The following is a 21,464-nucleotide window of genomic DNA, read 5'->3' as shown; positions in this document are numbered from 1 at the left end:
TTAATTTAGATTTTTATGATCTTTTAACTGAAATCTGAATTTTTCGTGATGGGAGAATTTCTCGCTTGGTGATCTTTCAGTTGCTGATGTAGACCTATGCCCCCCACTTTGGTAGAAAGGTTGGTATCACCCATGACGCAGTTTTGTCCATTTTGATATGCCTTTGTTGCCTCCTCCCCCTCCATCTATCCTGCATACTCAGGGGCAATGCCTTGAATTATTGATTAGCCAATTGTATTGATTATAATCTGCTTGTGGCTTTTCTGGATAGATGCCTTCCTCCCCTGTCGATATATAGGGACTATGTGGACGTGCTGATCTAATTTGTGTTCAAGCTTGGCTTATGCTTAAAGGCAACCAAAGCAATATTAGGGACCAAAAAATGGAAAGAAAAAAATGCTGAAATCTTTATTGTAGTGAAGTTACTACTAATATTCTTCAATCAGTGACTTAAAAGGTAACAAAACACGAAGTGACACTTGATAACACTGTTTAGCACATTTGTGTAATAACTTCATACTTTGAGCATTTTATAACTGTGCAAAAACATGCCATACGATGATCCCCTTAGTTTCTCAAGCCTACAAAATCCCCGGGGACAATTTTCAGTGGGTTCTCACATTACAACAAAGTCATATTTTTGCATCATGGACATTGCTATACATTATGATAGTGTTGTTTGAACTAGTCATGTATAGAAATGACTATATAAATTGACTTTGAAAATACGATTTTCAGGCCCTAAAATTACTTGGGTTGCCTTTAATTTGTTTGCTTGTGAGATGACTGAAGTTGTGAATTATTTGTCAACAGTGATGACATTAAACAAAGTAAAGCAGGTTAAATTCAAAGTGTAGTATGAAAATATATATGCATTAAATCCTGTATTTGTCCCGCAGTTGAAAAATGGAAAATCTGTAGCAAAAATGAAACCCCCCTTGATTATGCATTTCATGACCATGTACAACATAACATTTCTTTGCTAGAGCAGAACTAAGTCAATCATACATTAAATGATGTGGAAAATACAGTTACTAACTTGTTTTACATAGAAAAGTTTCAATGATTAGATCTAGCTTTGGAAAGATGGAATTTGAAGTGCCATATCCTGTCATTACAATTCCGCAGAGTTCCAAGTTAGCTTAAAGTAATATTGAAGTTTTGTCAATAAGTATCTAATAACCCCAACCGCAAAACTATAATCGTGTGGGCGGACTACTGAGATATAGTTCCGTCACTTCAACCTATAGTTGTGGTCAGCATAGTACTTGTCGATATCAATTTTCAAAGAGAAAGTTTCAACTAATGACTTTTGTGAGAATTGAAAGGTGTGCATATATGCCCCGATATTAAGTCGTGACTCAAGTTGCATTTCCTTTTCAATTATACAAATTGGTTCTTTGTCTATACATAAAAGATGTATTACGCCTGTATTAGATTCATAATTAATAAGGAAATAGTTAACCGATTACCATTAAAATTGTTTGTGATTTTTATTGATTGCTGTAATTTTAGTGCATTCCCTCTTCAGTCTTACAAATTGGTTATTTTGTGTACTTGTATAGAAATCTCCATAATACTACTGTGATTGATACCAAAATATTTAACCAATTACCATTACAATTTTTTTGGAGTGATTTTTATGGATTACTGTAATCATAAGTGCTGCAAAAATGCCAGCCTACTCATGTTTAGAATTTATTTCATAAATATGCATGCTTTGTTGTAAAGAGATTAGACATAATTTGCTGCATACATTTTCATTACCTCTAAATTCCAAGGAATTAAGCTCTTGATTTCTGCACTGTTGCAGACAAAGGCTCCCTCCAGGGGGAGTTAGAGCACAGACAGTAAGGGCCCCTGGAAGAGGGTTTTGCTGTTTGTTAACACAACAGGTCAAGTGAACTTGCCCCAACTCATTCCCATAATGGCCCCTGCTTTGTACGCTGCCACTCAGAGCCAGTATCGGTCCTCTGTCCCCACACACTGGCCGTGCGTCAATGGCGTAGCGACCGATCAATCCTTACGTGAATTATGCCGGAGTCAGAATTAATAAGGGGATTGCGGAGGAGGTCTCTTGGCACCACCTCCCCATTCAGCAGCCTTTCATAAAGTGGTGGACCACTTGAGTTTATTAGTTAGGCAGTGCCTGTGGTGGTGGAAGCAGGCGCGTCGCATTGTTGCTGAGGTGGCAGCATCATAACGTGTGGCTCTCTCAGGAACCCGTGCGGTTAGCCACCCTGTACAGAAACTCTTGGTCCTACCAGTACCCCGTATCTATCCCTCAACCCTGTATAGACTGTTGTTGGACTCTTGGAATACGTGACGGCACTGCGTTTCTGTTCTTGAACTTGGCTGGCTACAGTGAGAAGCAGGCACCATGTCGAAGCATCGGGAGCACACACCTTTGCCAGGGGACCCCCACCCTCCCCATGAAAGAGAGAGACGGAGGTAGGACAGGCATGCCTTAGTCTATAGCTAATTCCTTCAGCTTGTTGAGCTAGATGTGTTCACAATAGGGACCCGTATCATGTCGGATTGTATTAATAAAGAAAAGCATGGGAGTATTCTAGGTATTGTGAACATTTGGTCAGGTATTTTTTGCTTGATGTCAATATTGCTTTGGAGTTCCATATCAATTAGTAATAATGTAGAAAATGGTACGTTATTCAGTTGCAGTAAGAAAAAAAAAACATTTACTTTATGAGGAAAGCAAAAGGCTGAGTTGTGGTACTGATTTTAAGTGCCTTCCATCAGTGTTTTTTCTTTGTCTTTTGGTCTAAAGTTATATCTCTGTAGTGCTTTATTCTCCCTTGGATTTTTTGCAAAACAGAAAGCTGCCATGGCTTTCTATAGAATTTGAAAATGTTTCAGGACAGTTATAACGCATAAAAATCTGATAGATACAAATGCTTCTGTTTTTGAAGTCTGAATCCGTTGATATCATTTTGCTTAATATGTGCCTATAAATCTCATGCATATCAATGGTGTTTCCATGCCTCAAGGCACTTGCATATCTGATATCTCCCTTTCATTTTGCAAAGCAGCCTCAAGCTCTGTCTTCACATTGATATGTATCTATGATTATTAGATTATCCTATCAAGAATGCATAGAGGAATTCTATGATAAGAAAAAAAAGTGGTATCTTCATTTTGGCTTGCAGATGAAGTTGCATGATTTAGAAAGAAGTCGTTATCTTTGGTATTTCTATCCAGGCGGTAGCACCTCCCCTGTGCCTTATGGTTACGGGCATATTCTATATTAAGCCATACCCTTAACAAGAAGAACATGTATCAATATGGCTGCAGAGAATGGTTGCATTCCATTTGCACATTGATTCTAATAGGAAAAACGATTTCTTAAATTTGGGCTAGGTCTTTGAATACTGAAAGTGCAAAGGTGCCCAATTCCCCAACACAAGAATTTTCCCTAGAAAACTCCATATGGCTCCATCTGTAGAGAGTACTTAGTAATATTTGATCACCATCTGTAGGGACATTAACAACAAGGCAACAGCCTATGTCATGATGCTAGAATGTCTGTATCAGCATTTTGTCCTGCATTTCACTGCAGTGTCTGTCCTCGGTGCTGAAATTGAAGCTGTAAACAGTATTGGTAAACTGAATGGAAAACTATCTCATATCAAGGGGAGTCTAGTTAGAGAAAGGTGTACACTGCATAATACTCTTAAAGAAGTCAAATATTTCTCTTGGAAAAATTATGCAAAAGAATATGCCAGGTCAACATCCAGCATTGAACTATTCAGCAAAAGTTGAGATGTGAATTTGAAAAATTTGACTTAAATAGGATGGATTTTGTACTCAAATGTGGCTAGATATTTGAACTAAGGTCAGTTTGTCAGTCAGAATAGTTTGGTACTTGCCGGATTTTGCCTCAGTTTCAAGAGAAAGACAAGATAAAGAACAGAGTATGTGAACCATAGTTTGATTCAGAGTCTCATATTGGTAAAAAAAGTGTAAATCTGGTTCTTTTATTGTCTGCCCTCTAGACCTTATCATCTTTTCCCCCTACATTTTGAGGACAGCATTGACCTTGTATATTAAGTAAGACAAGATGAAAAAGAATAAATCTATCGAAATAGCATTTGGACTAGCCAATAAATGTGATTATTGTTTCATTATCTATCCCACATGAGTAGTATCAAAGGTTGCTTGATTTGTCAGATATTGACTACACTGATTCAATCAGAAGGCTTGCAACTTTTGTTCAAAAGTGGATTAAAGGGAGACTGTTACCTTGTCTGCCAGTCTACAGGGACTATAGCTGACCTTGACAATGAACCTACTAAGATGTCTCGTCAGCCTCCTTACGTTGTGTTTAGACAATGGGTTTGATCATGGTTGGTCCTGACATCTTCTTAATGACTGAACGCTATTGTTGAGTGTCAGTCTCTACCACATCTTTTGATGTGAATGTGCTAGTACCGGCAGTAGATACCTTCTCTCACTGTTGATCTCAAAGTTGGGATCTAGCAGTTTCTTTCACCCCTGTTTTGACAGTGTGTCTCCATGCTGAGTGTGTTGTTATAGCACTTGCTACTGTGTAAACCTACTGAGATGCCTATACAAATGTAGCTCCCCCAAAAGAATGCTTTAGAGAAGTGCTTTGAAATAGCAAAGTAGTGAGAAAATAAATTTGGAAAACGGCCAACTTATTCATTGTCATAATTTGTAATCCTTTTCACGATACCATGGTAGTGAATGTACTGAAAAGTTCCTGTCACAATGCACATGTCTTTCATATTTTGATTGCATTGTATGCGAAGAAAACAATTTGTTGTTGGCTTTCCCACGCAACAATGTAAAATTATCCCAGTCTGTTTATGTGCTTTCATGCCAGCAGGTCCCTCTGCTGATTTTGATTACATATTCGATAAAAATCAGCATCCCAAGCAAGTCACAAATTGCTACAATCAGTTTAGATTTCAAACTTGATCTCCTGGGGCGGTATGTAATGAGTTAGGCACCCCTGCCCTTTAGTTAATGGTATGTGGGTGACTACTGAATCAGAAGTAATACCTTTGGGATTATTGTACTGAACCCAAACTTTCTGTAACATAAACTAAAGATGACTCTCAAGAGTTTTGGTATAAAACCTAGTTCTACCAGATCTTTCTTTAGTCACTGACGATAGATAGCGGATGCTGTCTGAAACGTCTCAAAATTGTATCCAGTTGCTTGAGTAACTATTTTTGGCAACTCTCCAAATTGACTGCTATTGGACAAAAATGGTAAAAGTGTATTGAAAGACTAATCAACCTCTATAACTGGATAAGATTTGGAAATTATTTCCAGATGTTTCTAGTGATATCCATCACTCTTCTCCATCCTTCCCCATAATTCTAGCAAAGCTGAAGAAGAGTGATGGATGTCACTCAAAACGACCGAAAGTGATCTCTGCATCTTAGTCTTACCGGTAGTCTTAAGAATACTGGACAAAACCCACTATGGGGCATCACGTCCAGGGATCTTATCCAGTTGTAGAGATTGAGATGTCTTTTAAATTTTGGTTACTTGGATGTCTAGCCTTCATAAATCTATAGTGAAAGAGTGTTTGCTGTGGGTAAGAAAGGTACTTTGGTGCCAAGACATTTCTATCACCGTGTAGTGACAGAAAGTCAGACAATGTCACTGCTGTGAGGCAGATATATAGACCTGCGCTTAAGTCTCCTAAGGACAAGTGTCCTTGAACACCAGTGATATTATTCCAAATTTGTATATTGCAGATGTTACCAATATTTTGCAGCCTCCCTAGTGGGGATGTATTTGGACAATGAGTCTTCTAAGGGCACTTTTTATCGATTTTGGTATGCAGAAATGAATATAAATGTCACGAGGTAGATAGATCAAAGTGTGAGTGGAATATTGCAGATCCTCAGGTTCTTGCCTTGGGGTTTCTTAATTTGGATACTAAGGGGGAACCAGAGGGAGTCTCAAGGAGGTAGAGGTGTCTGGAGGATGAGTTTTTGAATGTAAAGCGTGTCTGCACAGACAAGTGCAGAATGTGTGATGAGGAGATGCAATGAGGGAAAGAAGATGTGAACAGTGAAATGCTTTTAATATATACGCCAAAAATAGTTACTCAAGCAACTGGATAGAATTTTGAAACAGACGTTTCAGACAGCATCCGCTATCTTTCGTCAAGGAAGGAGCTAATGTTGTTTGTAGACAAAAGATAGCGGATGCTGTCTGAAATGTCTCATTGTTTCAAAATTTTATCCAGTTGCTTGAGTAACTATTTTTGGCATATCTTATGACCTGAATGTCTAACCTTCATCAACGCTCTTAATATATGTTGTTTTGATAGTTTGTTAAAAGAAAAAAGAGAAGGGGGTGCTTGTGAACAGCCTCTTTCTATCTGCTGTTAATTGAACTGTTCTCTATTTGTTCATGTCTTGATATTGAACATTTGAGCATATTGCATGTGCATCTTTAGAGATTATGGTAAATGCATGGTGTCCAATGAATATAAGAAGCCTTTGAATCTGGGCCTCCTGTCTTAATTGTAAGATGAAGATGTTGAACCTCAAGCACAATACTATACATTGCTGACACAGCATACTGTTATCAACGTACTGTTCTAGAGCATTAGCATGTAAATTATTCGATAGATTATTTCTACTGTTGGTCATAGATTAGATTAGTTCTTTATACTTTATTAGCAACAATTGTGCGAAAGTTTCCATACATTGTATCAATTACAATTGTCGCGCAATCGAGTTCTTATTCTTCTTCTTGTGTGTATATTCTAGATGGGAAACTTGCCGTAAGTTCATAAAACTAAGTTCCCCACTTGAGCCCCAATCAGGAAAGCCAATAATTTTATCAAGTTCAATTAAAACAGAAGTATTGATTGCGGATCGGACCAGATGGCTGGTTTATTTGCTGCGATGCGGCTGTTGTAAAATGGGAGAGGGTCACATCGACTTTCACTTTTCTATAATTTCATGGTTATGGTCTGGTCTGGGACATTTGCCAAGAAAGATTACAGTTCTGGGCCTCAGCATAAGAGTTAGGTGCCGGTCACATTTGTCGTACAATTGTTGTACGATCACGCACTGAAGGCATTCTTCTGCTAGTCGTGTATGTGTAGTATGAATTCAACTGTCTTGTCATGAAAAAGGTTGTCTTAGATCCTTGTCTACGGAAGGTTCTGTGACGGCCTGCTTGAAAGTTCTTGGACATCAATATCGTATGTCGGCCAACGACAAATGTAACCAGGCGGTAAAAGACAAAAAGACACCAATTTCACATGCCCCCATTTGTATAGAATGTACTATATTCCTCTATTCTTTTAAATTGTCATTCCTGTATTGATCACGTTTCATTGCAGCATCTAGACCAACTATTAAGGACCTTTTGTAGTACTTTGGATACTTTTTTCATTGATTAGCTATCATACAGTAATTAGCTAGTCTTCCCATAGTACAAAAACAGCATACAATTTACATAAAAGTTACTGCAGCCATTTACAGCCTAAACATACTCGACACACATGGCTAAGAATCTCCTTCCTTGTTTTATTGTCTTATTTGCAGATTGTATCCCATATGGGATACATGTCTGCTTCATGTTTGGTACCATACAGCCATGAACGCTGGAGAGCTTACAGGTGCTGTATTTATCGATCTATCAAAGGCGTTTGATACGCTTGACCATGCTACCCTTCTGCAAAAACTGTTCAAGTACGGGGTTCAGGATGGACCCCTTGACTGGTTCACTTCCTACCTCTCCGGTAGAAAGCATTGCACCGCAGTTAATGGAGCCATGTCTGACTTTCATACAGTGAAGTATGGCGTACCCCAAGGTTCAATATTAGGGCCACTGTTATTCATTATTTATGTAAATGACATGCCAAACTGTATCCAAAGTTGTGAAATTTCAATGTATGCCGACGATACGGTCATTCACTTCAGCAGCAAGGATGTTGGGAACATTGAGACCGCCCTTCAAACCGATCTCGAAAGGTTGTCTCAATGGTTCGCCGTGAATTCTCTTTCCATGAATGAAGGGAAATGCAAGTGCATGCTACTGGGTACGGACAAAAGGCTAAGAAACTGCAACAACCCTAGGGTGACTATTAATGGGCAACTCATAGCTTTCTGCAACATGTATAAGTACTTAGGTATTTACATTGACAACCATCTGAACTGGAAAGGTCATGTCAAAGATGTACTTGGTAAATTAAGACGATCGATAAGTATTATGAAGCATGTTAGTCAATTTGTACCTACGTCAGCACTTCGTACTTTATACAACACTATATGTCTACCATACATAACATATGCAAGTACTGTCTGGGATACGGCACCTGAGCAAGACTTACAAAAACTTCAACGAATGCAGAACAGAGCCGGGAAGCTGCTACTGAGAGCTCCGTACAGAACACCATCGTCTGAAGTACTGACACGACTGGGCTGGAAGGACATCAGATCTATACACAGGCACCAGAAGGCTTTGCTGACATATAAGGCTCTTAATAACCTGGTACCAGCCTACATGAGACACATGTTCACGTACTGTAGAGATAGGGCAACTAGAACAACACGACAAAGCGAGTCTAACCTACTGTATGTACCAATGGTCCGTAGAGAAGTATATAGAAGGTCTATCTCCTACTCAGGTAGTACTCTATGGAATAGTCTGACACCAAATTTTAGAACGGCGCCTTCAGTTGCAACATTTAAGAATATGTTGCGTCGAGTAACTACGAACTGACTATGACGAGTAGGGAAATGATGTTATATCGTCGACTTATATTTATTTGCTGAATGTGATTATGAAATACTTGTTTGTAACGTTATCTTTGTATTACAATTAATGTTCCATTTTCCGATGGTACGTTGAAAGGACCCCTGACCTCCTCCCTTGAACTCTTGAAAAACGGCCTCGGCCGAAGAGTGTATGTTGTGCATACTGTCAAGGTTAAATAAAGGTTGAAAAAAAAAAAAATAGACATGTTAAGAGGCCATGTAGGAATCATGTGATTGACTTTCAACTCCCTGCTACTCCTACTCCTAGTAGACATGAAATGCACCGCTCCCTGTAAAAACATTTCAAACCTTCACCAACTGAAGACCTTGTGTAGGAGACATGATCAAAGAGCATGAAAGAATCAGGTGATTGAAGTGATACTGCCTGCTACTCCTACAACTGTAGAGATGAAAGGCTCCCCTCTCTGTGAAAACTTTTCAAATCTGCACTACCTGAGGACCTTGAGTAGTAGACATGTTCAAAGAGCATGAAAGAATCAGGTGATTGAATTGATACTGCCAGCTACTTATACTCCTAGTAGACATGAAAGGCTCCCTTTACATTTTACAGCTGCAACAACTGAGGACCTTGTGTAGTAGATAAGAATCGTATACCTCCCAGCCACTCCTAGCAGACATGAAAGGCTCCCCTTCCTGTGAAAACATTTCAAATCTGCATAAAGGAATCAGGTGATTTGATACATGCTTGCTGCTCCTACATTTGTAGACGTGAAAGGCTCCCCTTCTCTGTGAAAACATTTCAAATCTGCATAAAGTAATCAGGTGGTTTGATACATGCTTGCTGCTCCTACATCTACAGAGATGAAAGGCTCCCCTCCTTGTGAAAACATTTCAAAGCTGCCCTGTACATAACCTTTAAATCCGCACTGTGCCATCGAAGGTCTTAAGCACCTGCCAAGGTAGCTGTTGATGTAACATGTGGGTGGAGTGGGAGGTTGCTGAGCTAGAAAACTTTGGCAAGAGGGATCTAACCTTCTCTTTAAGGCTGTGAAACTGCATGATGTGAATACAAAATTGCCAGTCCTGGCAGATTACAAAAAGCATCATATTTGTTGTTTTATTTTTGACAAACATTTAATCATTACACACAATGTACAAAGATTGCTACGGGGAGCTTTCGAGAGAACTCTGTCTCTTCGTCAACCCAGTGTTACTGTGAGGTCTCGTCTTGGAGTTCTCCTGTCACGTGACTTGATGTTGATTATCACTATATTTGATTATCATTATATTTGTTGTTCTTCTCTTAGGACTTCTTTGAGGCTTTGTTATTTCCATGTACGATTCAAGCCTGGTGATTTCAAGATTGAGGAGAAAGGGGGAAATACAGCTGTAAACGGAAATGAAGCAATGACATGCATGTCTATCACATCAGCTAGCTGTTCAAAACAGCAACTTTTCCTTGAATTCTTAACAAAAGAAATCCAAGAAAGGTTACTGTTTAAATAGACTTTCCCATGACTTCTTTTGAATGGGGGGACCAAGCTCTTATGGGCACCATTATTTTCTACCCAAAGATTTTCTTCAGTTCAAGTATGGCTGGAGAACTGCTGATAAGGCCAGTGTCACATACTGTAGCAGTAAACTAACTTGCTGCATGAGTCTGCAAGCTCAAAATGACATTTTTGGTTGAAATACAGACAGTGCTTTCTCAATCACCATGAAATTCGTAGATATGAGTCAATGTTTGCAGGTTACCAAGCCCCATCCAATGTAAAGGTAGGAACTTAACAACAAGGCAACAGCCAATCTCATGGCGCTAGAATGTCTGTATCAGCATTTTGTCCAGCATCTCAGTGCAGTGCTTGTCCTCAGTGCTGAAATTAAAGCTGTAATGTATTGATAAAATGAATGGAAAACTGTCTCATATTCTGTATGTCTGTAGACTTTCAAGCAAAGAATACCCTCAATTGTCAAATTCGGCGGCCTTGTTGTGATTAACAGATTCCTCAGAAGGTCGTTAATGGCATGACACTGGCTTAACCCAGGCCTGTTGTGAGGGACAACTGTATTCACATTTGTGGAAGATAAAGAATGGTTCACTTCCTCATGCCAGACAGGCTGGCTCCATGTAACTCAGGGCTGTCACCAGTCAAGGTTCAGAAGTCTAGATGATAGAAGGACTGGTCGCCAATAGGGTCATATTAACTGTGGTTATATAAACATAATTAGGGGTGTCTACATATGCATACAAATTTTATGGAAATCATACAAGTTTTACCGAGTACATACGAATTTTACGGAATTCAAACAATCCACTACTAAGAAAGATATAAAGTTTAGGGAATGCATACTAGCCACTACTAGAAAACATATGGATGTTATGGAATTGATACTAGTTTTCTGAATACATATGATCCTTACTATTTGTAAAAGTCGTCAGGAATTCCGTAAAAAATATTTTTAAAGTGGTGGATTGTGTGAATTCCATGAAATTCTGAAAAACTTTATGAATTCCGTAAGATTTATATGAATATACTGTAATAGGCACCCCTGATGATGCTATACATAGCTATAGCTAGATGAAGAGCAGCTCATTAAAACATAAAATTGCAAACTACGTTGGAACGGAAACTTGTGGAAAGATACCATGCCCAGGCTGATGCAATCGCTTAATAAAAAGACGTGTTTTAAATACTTCAATCCTCTTAAGTGATGGGAAGTCATTTGTCTTTGCTTTGTTGCCTGCGGTATTGCATTACATATTGATTGGAACGGATGGCTCCTAATTGCGAAGTGTCTGCTATGTTAGCCATGCACAAGGAACAGTATCTTACAAATCAAATGGACCAGTTCCATTCTCTTATTGCATGTAGTCTTCAATTAAACTTTTGAGATCTTTCCAGCAACTTTCTTCCTTTCCTTTGATACTTGCTTCTTATAGAATTTTAAAGGATAAGTCTACCTAAAAATATGAGAAATTTATAAATGGGCATTTTGTTAAAAGCTCTTCAAGCTCCAATACTGACCCAAATCTTGTATCGTTCTTTGAAGTCTACTCAAAAGAAATACTGTAAATTTTGAAATGTTTGCAGTGGTTTAATGTTTGCAATTTTCATGGTGATGGCTTCACTGCAAACTTAAAAGTTCTCTAAAAGTTCTGTTGTCTACTGAACTATACCTTTGTTTCAACCATGAACTTAAGCCCACTACAAAATCTCACGATTTTCTACCCGCTGCGAAATTAAATCCGCACAATCTTAAATGTAGTTACAGTAGGTGAATTTCCCCTAGTCCCACAGGAATGGCTGTAAAGAATGGCCAGCTTAGACATGGTTTTGGTCGGATCAACCAGTGAGGAAAAGTTGTAATTGCATGGGGAGTCTCAAGAGTAGAGTTGCTCGTTGTGCAGTTCAGAGCTCTGACTTTGAAGACCATGGTGATTGCAGGAATTAAGAGTCAGCATTTAATTATAAATCTCATCGTATAAAGCAATAGCTTACAACTTTCGTATAATGATATTTGGAATAGTTGGTTTTGTAGTTGGTTTCAATGATTTATCTTGTGCAAATCAACCATTTATGGCAAGAATTACGTTCCAATATATCAGCATTTCTATGCATTCCTGTTCATATTTTCATCACAGTATACAGCTTGTTGTAAATTAGGAATGCAAATCTCATGATCTAACTATAGCTTACAACTTGAAAATCATTTTAGACTTGGCAAAAATTACTTTCTGATATATCCAAATTTTGCTTTAATACTGCATTGGAAGCAAATCTCATGATAGACTTATAGTTATAGACAAATAGCGTACACCTTGAAAATCATTTTTGGACTGGTTGATTTCAAACATTTATTTATGGCAAAACTCATTTTCCTGTATATCAGCATTTCCGTGCATTCCTCTTCATATTTTCATCACAGTGCAGCTTTCTGTAATATAGGAGGCTTTATTGATTTTTCCATAATAGGCTGCCATTGTCCTTTTCAACCAGAATATAGATTAGCAGATTTGATGCACTGCAGTATGGCGCACACTAACTGGGCACCACCTGTTATGGCATGAGGCTGCCGTCTGTATGCATGATATGGTGGCTTACCAATCTGTGGTCTAATCTATATTGATTATTCTGAGAGATGCCTGTAAGTGCTAGGTGCTAGGAAAAACAGTTGTGTTTTTGATTACGGTCGTAAAAAAAATAGGGTCAGTATGTAGGTATTGTATTCTCTTGTTTTTTCCTTTTTCGGCTGAAATGATCCAAGAAATACATTTTAGCAATGTAAAACGGACATGCATCGTACAAGCACAAATGTATCAATCGACTAAACAAAGAAGTACAATGTTTACTACTCATTCTTATGTCAACAGTTACTGTTCAAAGCTCTAAACTGTTAACATAGTGTGAAAAACAATAAGTCTGTTTCGAATTTCATCACTGACATTGCAAAATTTATCTGCCTTGACAATGATCGGCCAAGAAAAAGGCTTCTAGTGGAAATGGTGTGTATGTGATAAAATCCTACGCGAGGAAACAGTTACTCAAGCAACTGGATTAAATTCTGAAACTGTCAGACGTTTCAGACAGCATCCACTATCTTTCTTTTATTCAGTTGCTTGAGTAACTGTTTCCTTGCATATCTTATCACCAGGATGTCAAACCTTCTACAGTATGTGAATATAGAGAAGGAGTTCGAATAACCACAAGTACATTACATGAATGTTAGATCAATGCTTTTATGTTATACTTAACCTGTAGAAGGTTGAAAAATTTAGTCAGATGTTTCAGACAGCATCCACTGTCTTTCTTTTATCCAGTTGCTTGAGTAACTGTTTCCTTGCATATCTTATCACCAGGATGTCAAACCTTCTACAGTATGTGAATATAGAGAAGGAGTTCGAATAACCACAAGTACATTACATGAATGTTAGATCAATGCTTTTATGTTATACTTAACCTGTAGAAGGTTGAAAAATTTAGTCAGACGTTTCAGACAGCATCCACTGTCTTTCTTTTATCCAGTTGCTTGAGTAACTCTACTAACTGTTTCCTTGCATATCTTATCACCTGGATGCCTTACCTTTATCGATCCCGCAAAAGTGCTCAAATTCTGATAGGACTAGAGGCCCACGAGGTAAAATGAAGAAGAATTGAACCTCCAAACTGAACACTATTGACCTACCTCCCGTAACTCAATATTTTTTTCCTGTGAGACTTCTAGGATGGAAAATCCATATTATGCTGAGGGAAATTCAATACAGAACTTGACTCCATTCATTGATCATCGATTTTCTGGGGGAAACTTTTCTGACGCACGATCCATTCACTTGTTCTGGTCGATCAAATTCAAATGAAGTGTTTAAAATGGTCGCATGGTCCGTGGTGACTGGTGGTGCTAGCTGTCAATGGGTTTGGAACAGAAGATCGGTATCATATGGAGAGAAACAGTCCTCTTTACTTTTTGACTAGTTTGTTTCTTGTAAAAAAGGAAGAGTGCAAAGGTTAATCCTGTCAATCCTGATAATCCCATACATTGTAACATGTGACAGACATAATTATTGGCATATAACCCAATTTGCCGTCTGCTTTGATACCCATACCTGGGCTGTGAAAACGGGTGTTCCGGACCGGGTGATAACTTTGGGTTATCACACGTCTCCATCGAACATTTGAAATGCATTTCGAGTGTGCCACTGTCAAAAGTTCGAATACTGGATTCAGTCGTTGGAATGTGTGACTGGTACAATTTCTGTTCGAGGACACCAACTTTTCTCAACTTTCGCATTGAAATGTGTGTTTTTTCGGGTGGGTATGACAAATGAAATACAACACGGTGTATTCCACATCACCCTCGGTCCAAGCCCTCCTGCGGGTCGGATGCAAAACTGTCCTGGAGGGCGATCCTCCCCGCGGTCGGGCTGGTACCTTGGGTGATACGGAATACCTTGTGTTATATTCTATTTGTAAAAAAGTGTTGTATTTGGTATGTTGTCCTTAGTCTTTATCTGAGTTGCCTGCATCAAGGGTCTTTTGTCGCAGCATCCTTTGCCATTCTTTGCAATCTTGGGCCATTCCGGGTCTCGAAACCTTATTTTTACTTTCCATAGACAGTTTGGCACCATCAAGCCAATTTTAACCTTGATTATCATATAATATGTAAGTTTTTCTTGAACGTTCCCCATAGTTTGGCATCCATTCTATTAGAAACCTTCAGTTGGTAGCTGTTTTTATTTTTTAGTTTTTTTATCATAATTCAAAGTAGCTAATTTGACATAACAAAGTTGGTAGTTGCTCCTCAGTCATCCAGATATCTCTCTACTATGTTTCAATGATTACATACTGTAACATTAGATGATGAATTGTATGAGTTTTGAAAGAATGCTGTCATGTGCAGAAACTTAATGAATGCATGGATCTGAATAACAATAGTTCAAGATATGTAGATAAACAAATAATGCCCTTCAGCCTCAGCTGCATACCTAAGATAAAAGGATTTATGTTATACGTCAACGATGGTTAGACATCCAGGTGATAAGATATGATAGGTAACAGTTACTCAAGCAACTAAAAATCGATCCAGTTGCCTGAGTAGCTGTTATCTTGGCACAACTATCTCTTGTTCTTTCTGATCTGGCATGCATTAGATACTGTAAATGCAGAAATGTTTGCAGTGGTTTTATGTTCATGTTTTTCACGGTGAACTCTTCAACGCAAACTTTAAACCGCTGCAAAACTTTAAAAAACCACACGAACTTAAATGCATTTACAGTAGTAGTTGGTACATCCACCAGTTTATTAGTCATTTGATACATCATGCATAGTCTGGACTTTTTCTTCTGTCTTTGATGAGTGGTATCCGCTGTAGATCTGTTTTCATTTTGGTGACATAATCTACTCAGATAAAAGAATAGATTTTAAAAAGTCTAACCACTTGCTTGCCTAACTGTTATCTTAAATGATTTACATTTGTCCATTATCCTCCAGTCCATTAGATTGCAGATATTCCTGAAATGATTTGTGAGGATGATATTGTTGTCTGCAAAAAGGTTTTCACTTATATCACCAAAATGAAAACAAATCTACAGCAGATGCTATCCAAAGACAGAAGAAAAATGTCCAGACTATGCATGATGTACAAATTGGCCAATGATTCTATATTAAGTGCTGGACGTACTGACTACTTAATATCCAAAAGCAGCTCAGAAAGAGTAAGAAATAGTCATACCTTCAAGTACCAGAGTTATTAACCCAGAATTGGGGTGTTCAAAAAATGTTTTTCTCTATAATCATTGTAAAGTGTAACACATTGCCACCAAGTACTGTGTACAGCAAGAGCTAGTTGTGCAAAGATTAGGTGTGACACTCACTCACTCACTCACTCACTCACTCACTCACTCACTCACTCACTCACTCTCTCCCATAGCTTAGTCAGCTGTCGGGGCAGCATAGCGTTCAGTGAAGGCTGACAGGTTGTTCGTAATATGACGAGCTACTGCCACAGTGTGTGCAACTCGCATTATGCAACTTGATAGCAGAGAAGACAATGCAGTTTTATGTCTTTTTCACAAAATGATTCCAGTGACGGTATGTACCAACAATGCTACAGCATTCTATTGTTAACATATCATACAATATACCTAGGGTAAAATTAAATCTTATGATATTTCATCACACTAAGTTAACAGATGTGCGTGGGTGGAAAATATATGATGAGTTTGAATTTTATCAATATCTGCACATCAAAGTTCAATGTTAATGGTGTTTGATGCTGGAAACTCTCTCATATAAGTCATCTGGCTTAACTATGCTATCATTCTATATTAGTAATACACCCACGCGTTGTGAAAACTATCTCCCTAGTGGGTACTAACGATACAGCATGCAGCACTGGCATAGGTCTTTATATTTCATGAATTCATAGATTCATTCTTGATATGATTTTAGATTGTTATGGATGTTAACACAAAAGTTGCAAATGAAAAGTTTTGAACTGCAAAACAATGGTACAATGAATAGCAGTCAGTTTATTACTTCTAAGTGAAGTTAGGAAGCATAATCTTGATAGAATTACTTCTGTCCACTAAACTGGGATAGCAGGGTAAATTTTCTACAGGGAGGGGTTGCTAGCCCTTCCCCTTTAACATGCTTGCAGCAACCCTCAAACACACGACCCCGTTTGGCATCCCTTCCAAAAGACAGGTGCAGCCCCAACCGAGATGTACTTCCCAGGATTGAACCGGATCTCCCAGTTAGCAACTAATTGGAACCAAGAGCTCAACTATGAGACTGTTACCAGTTGAGCTACAGGGACATCCTTGAATGTTGTTTAGTTATTATTTATTCATTTAAAGAAAGAAGCTACAAGAGCCTCCTTTCTGAAGTCACTGTACATGTAGGAGGTCAGTACTGATGATATCAGGCATTTTCGGATTCAGCTTCACTGATCAAATAGGTCACATAGAAACTAAGATAGATGCCAGGATTATACTATTCATAAATGCAGAAACTTGATTTCATGGTGAATCAAATCATACCAAGGATGTTCTATCAAAAGGTCTCTGTATAGAACCTCCTTGATCATAATAATGTTTCTGGTACTGACGCTGAATCAGTGAAATTCTGTTACTTCTGAATAAATCAGAAGTGCAAATTGACAATCTCCGGTGCTGATTTGAAAACAGTTGCAAAACTATAACGTTAACTCAAGGAGGACTGGTGGCAATTTGTTTCTATCCATGTACAGGCATTTCCTCAATTTCTTCTTCTTATTTACGATAATTCTTATAACCGATTTATAGGTCACATTTATCTTACTGCTTACCAAGTCAGCACTTTACATAAGACTTTGATTATCTGGTAGAATTTGATTTCCTTTTCTGATAGCATACTTATAAAAGTTAAGCATCCATATCCTGTATTTATCAAACTTACATGTATCATGTGCAAATTTTTTTGGTAAACTGAATGAAAGAGAAGTATATGTAATGATGGGGTTGAGGGATATATCATTGCACCATGCAAGCTTTATCAATTTATCATCTCTTTGACACAGTTTTTTTCCTGATATGTCTGTTTGTTTGTTTGTTTGCTTGTGTGTCCATTGTTATGCAATATTTCAGCATTGTTATCTAAATACAGTAGAGTTGTTGATTTCCACATGCTAGGCACATTGGAGAACACTGACAGGAAGTTAGGTCAAAGTTTCCAGAAAGGTCCCAGAATCGGTTATCTCATTTCCTGTCTTCGATTTCCTGCTTTCTTGATATCCATGAAGCTATTACATATTCATTGACCACAAGCAGGAAAAAATTCACATATATAAATAGAACATATTGATAAAACTTGACAAAGATTATAACGACTTTAGTGGTTGCACGACTGCTCCTCAACTGCCATTCAGTATCATGATAGGAGATGGCTGTTCAACCATTGAAACAGTCTACTATCAGTTGATTTGTCTGAAGTAATGTCACTATGCATGCATGGTTTCCCAATTCCATTATGATCCTTGTAATAGCACCAAGAGTTGTAAACCTACAGTTAGCAAAGACGCAAACTTACATGTTATATTATAAGTACATGTATCTAAATGCTTGCAGTGGTTTTATTGTCACATATTTTGTTATCAATACCTACCCCAAAAAAACACACATTTCAATGCTAAATGCACCAGAAGTTGACAGAGTTTTGTGCACTTGAACAAAAAATTCTTACAACATTGATTCCAACGCCCGAATCTGGTATTCAAATCTTTGACAATGCCCCACTTGAAATGCATTCAAAATATTCTATGAATCTCATATGATAAAAGTAGACCAAAGTTATCACCCGATCCGGAACACCCACATCAAACGCTTTTGCGGCCCAGGTATGACATAAATTCTACTACCAAATTGTTTCAACCATGAAAGTTGAACACTGGAACTTCCTCTTCCCTCCTTCTGAAAAACAAAACCATGGCAAAAGTAAAATACATTTACCGTACACAAACCACGATGGTGTTAAGTTTGTCTACACCAGTCTAAAAAGGCTTTTACCACCAATAGCTCAGAGATATATCGGGGGCGTTGTGCCTGGAGCAAATGTGTTTTTGATATGGGTCAGCTTAAGTGGTGCGAAACCTGCCAGATCACTCACTGTGGCGAAGCCATCTGGACTTGCATTTTTCATTAGATCACTGAAAAAGCAATACCCCAAGTCCAACGTATGGTGCCAACACTAATCAAGGGCAAGAGAAACTCAAGTTACAGTGTTATGCATACTTCATTCAGGGCTGTCTCCGGCTTAGATTTTTTCTCTGTCTCGCTCATTGTTTTCAGGCCCATCTTGTTAATTTTCCTTGGTAAATCTGTCATTTTAAGCCCCAAAAAATACATTTTTATCAATTTTATGCCAAGTAATTCAGAAATTTGGACCGACTGGCAGGGTGAATTTTTTTCCGTCCGAAAAAGCAAATTTCCGGGACAGAGGGATAGGTCCAGAAAATAGCCCTGCTTGTATTTCAAAAATATCAATTTTGTTGTGTCAATTTTGTTTGTGAAACTTTACAACATGACAGACAATTCAAAAGTTACTCAAGCAACTGGATAGATTTTTTTAATGGTCATACGTTTCCGAAACATGTAGCATCCATTATCTTTCCTTGTAGTAACTTAGACATACTAAAATTAGAAACGGGTATTTTTACATTATTTAATGTTTAGATTTGCTGTTATAAATTCAAAGTTTACTTCAAAGATAAGAAGTTGGGGCAAATATATGTATAAGAAACAGTTCATTTTAAAGGGTTATCTTGTCCACCTAACAGGATAAAGAATGGCTACCCTGAGGCGTTTTTGAAAGACCAGCAGTTTTCATTAAAACCTGTCGTCCACTGAATGATAGCAATCGATAAGCCCATCTGTAGTTATTTGTCGTCCCTGTAAAGAGGGTAAAGGTCATAGCTATGCATGAATGACTTCTTTCATTCAAACACATGTAACCTCCATTAACATTAATCTGCCAGGTTACATAAAGTTGCCACTTTGAAAAACAGTGGGTTTTAGAGATCTTTGGTGAAGCACCCCTCAAGTATGGACAGTTTAGACATACAGGAGTGCATTATATACTTGGGGACATTGGGTTGGAGATCTGTTTGAATGTATTGTTTCAGGATGGCGGAATTATGTACCCTGGTGGAATTATGTTAGAAGATGTTACCAATCATTGTAGCATATGTTCATATATACCTGTTACTGTAGTGACTCTGAGTATGGTATACAGATATGCCATATTGTAATTCTTGATTTGTTAACGTTAACTTAATTTTAGCTACTTTAACAGTCACTGATTAATCGTTGAAATTTCATCATCGCAAATATTTGATTACTAACATTTGAGACAGTGATGTTTGTTCCCACCGTTAAAATCAAATGCTGTGAACTACTCCCTTTCCGCTAAAATTGCCAACCGCAATATTAAATGGATTTACAGTATTTGAAAGTCAAGCTGTAATTCTTGTTTCTTTCACTGTAACTTAATGTTCACTGTTTTCACGGTCACCTCTGTACCGTGAACTTATCATCAACGTGAAAAAAACTGTTGTTATCATTTATGATTCCTTCACTTGCCACCTCCGTGAAGTTAAAGTTCAGTGAAAATGTCAATTTTCCTTACACCTTGAAATTTTGCTACCGTGAAGATAAGATGAATTACATCTATCTTGGCAGATTGAGGTTGGGATAAGATGGACTGATAATATTCTTCACTCTCTGGAACTTTCTGCCAGGAAGAACAATCGCTTTCAATTTAGTTTGATTTCCTCTGTGGGAAAGATAATCAATATATATTAAGTGTTGGGGTACTGGATTGTCAATCAGTGGACAATGGGTTTGCTATTTATTGCAGCACTCGTTATACAAAAGAACTTTATCGCACAAGAATTGTACACGGTACAAAGTATGGCAACAACTATTCAACATGGTATAAAATAGAAGTATCATAACAGAGAACTTAACATCCTAAATACTAAAACATCAAGTGCTAGCATACGTCTTTGATATGGTGGGTCTGGGTGGGTCGGTGGGGCTAATCATTAGTTTCAGTATTTTTTGTAATAACAAAGCCGTCTTTTATATATTTAGCTATTTTTGATTGTGCGAGCGGTTGAATCAAAAGATATATTCAAATCTGTCTGTAGCATCAGTTCTTTTGAAACCTGTTGTATATGTGAAGTATGGTATTCTATATTTGTTGACGGTTGTTTTGTTTGATTCTGAAACTTGATTGGCCTTGATGAATATTAGGGATGTCCCTGTAGCTCAACTGGTAGCAGCCAAACAGTTGAACTCCTGGTTCCAATTAGTTGCTAACTGGGAGACCCGGCTTCAATCCTGGTTCAGGACATCTTGGTTGGAGCTGCACCCCTCTTTTAGATCTAGATAGGACGTAAAATGGGGGTCCCGTGTTCAAAGAGGTATCATTTAAGGGGAAGGGCTAGCAACCTCTCCCTGTAAAGATATACCCTGCTACAGAAACAGCAAGAAAACATGCTGCCCTATGTGCCACTAGGCACTACAAGGTGATCAAAAACAACAAGCTGATGAATTATGAATGGGTAATATCTACTCAAGCCATTGGGAAGCAAAACTACAAACTTCATCTCTGAAAAAGTATTTGAACCCCGTACATTGAGAACTACCATGCAATCTTATGAGCCAGAAGCTTTCTTGCCTTCAGTCTTATAAAA

The 21,464-nt window shown here is 38.1% G+C and overlaps 1 protein-coding gene across 8 annotated transcripts in view; it reads left to right on the top strand.

Annotated features, from left to right (window-relative positions):
* Window positions 1-21,464, top strand: part of LOC136427239 (otoferlin-like) — a 216,536-nt gene that overhangs the window by 81,141 nt on the left and 113,931 nt on the right. Inside the window, exon 1 of one of the 8 annotated variants that reach the window (XM_066416033.1) lies at window positions 2,139-2,451. The exons of the other annotated variants lie outside the window; for them this stretch is intronic. Coding sequence (XP_066272130.1) covers window positions 2,381-2,451 — 71 coding nt within the window. The 5' untranslated portion in view covers window positions 2,139-2,380. Of the gene's footprint in view, window positions 1-2,138; window positions 2,452-21,464 lie in introns of those variants that run through there. 8 annotated transcript variants of the gene reach the window in all.

Source organism: Branchiostoma lanceolatum, chromosome 2 (genome assembly GCF_035083965.1).
Source record: "Branchiostoma lanceolatum isolate klBraLanc5 chromosome 2, klBraLanc5.hap2, whole genome shotgun sequence".
Taxonomy (NCBI): domain Eukaryota; kingdom Metazoa; phylum Chordata; class Leptocardii; order Amphioxiformes; family Branchiostomatidae; genus Branchiostoma; species Branchiostoma lanceolatum.
This window is presented reverse-complemented; position numbering and strand designations above follow the sequence as displayed.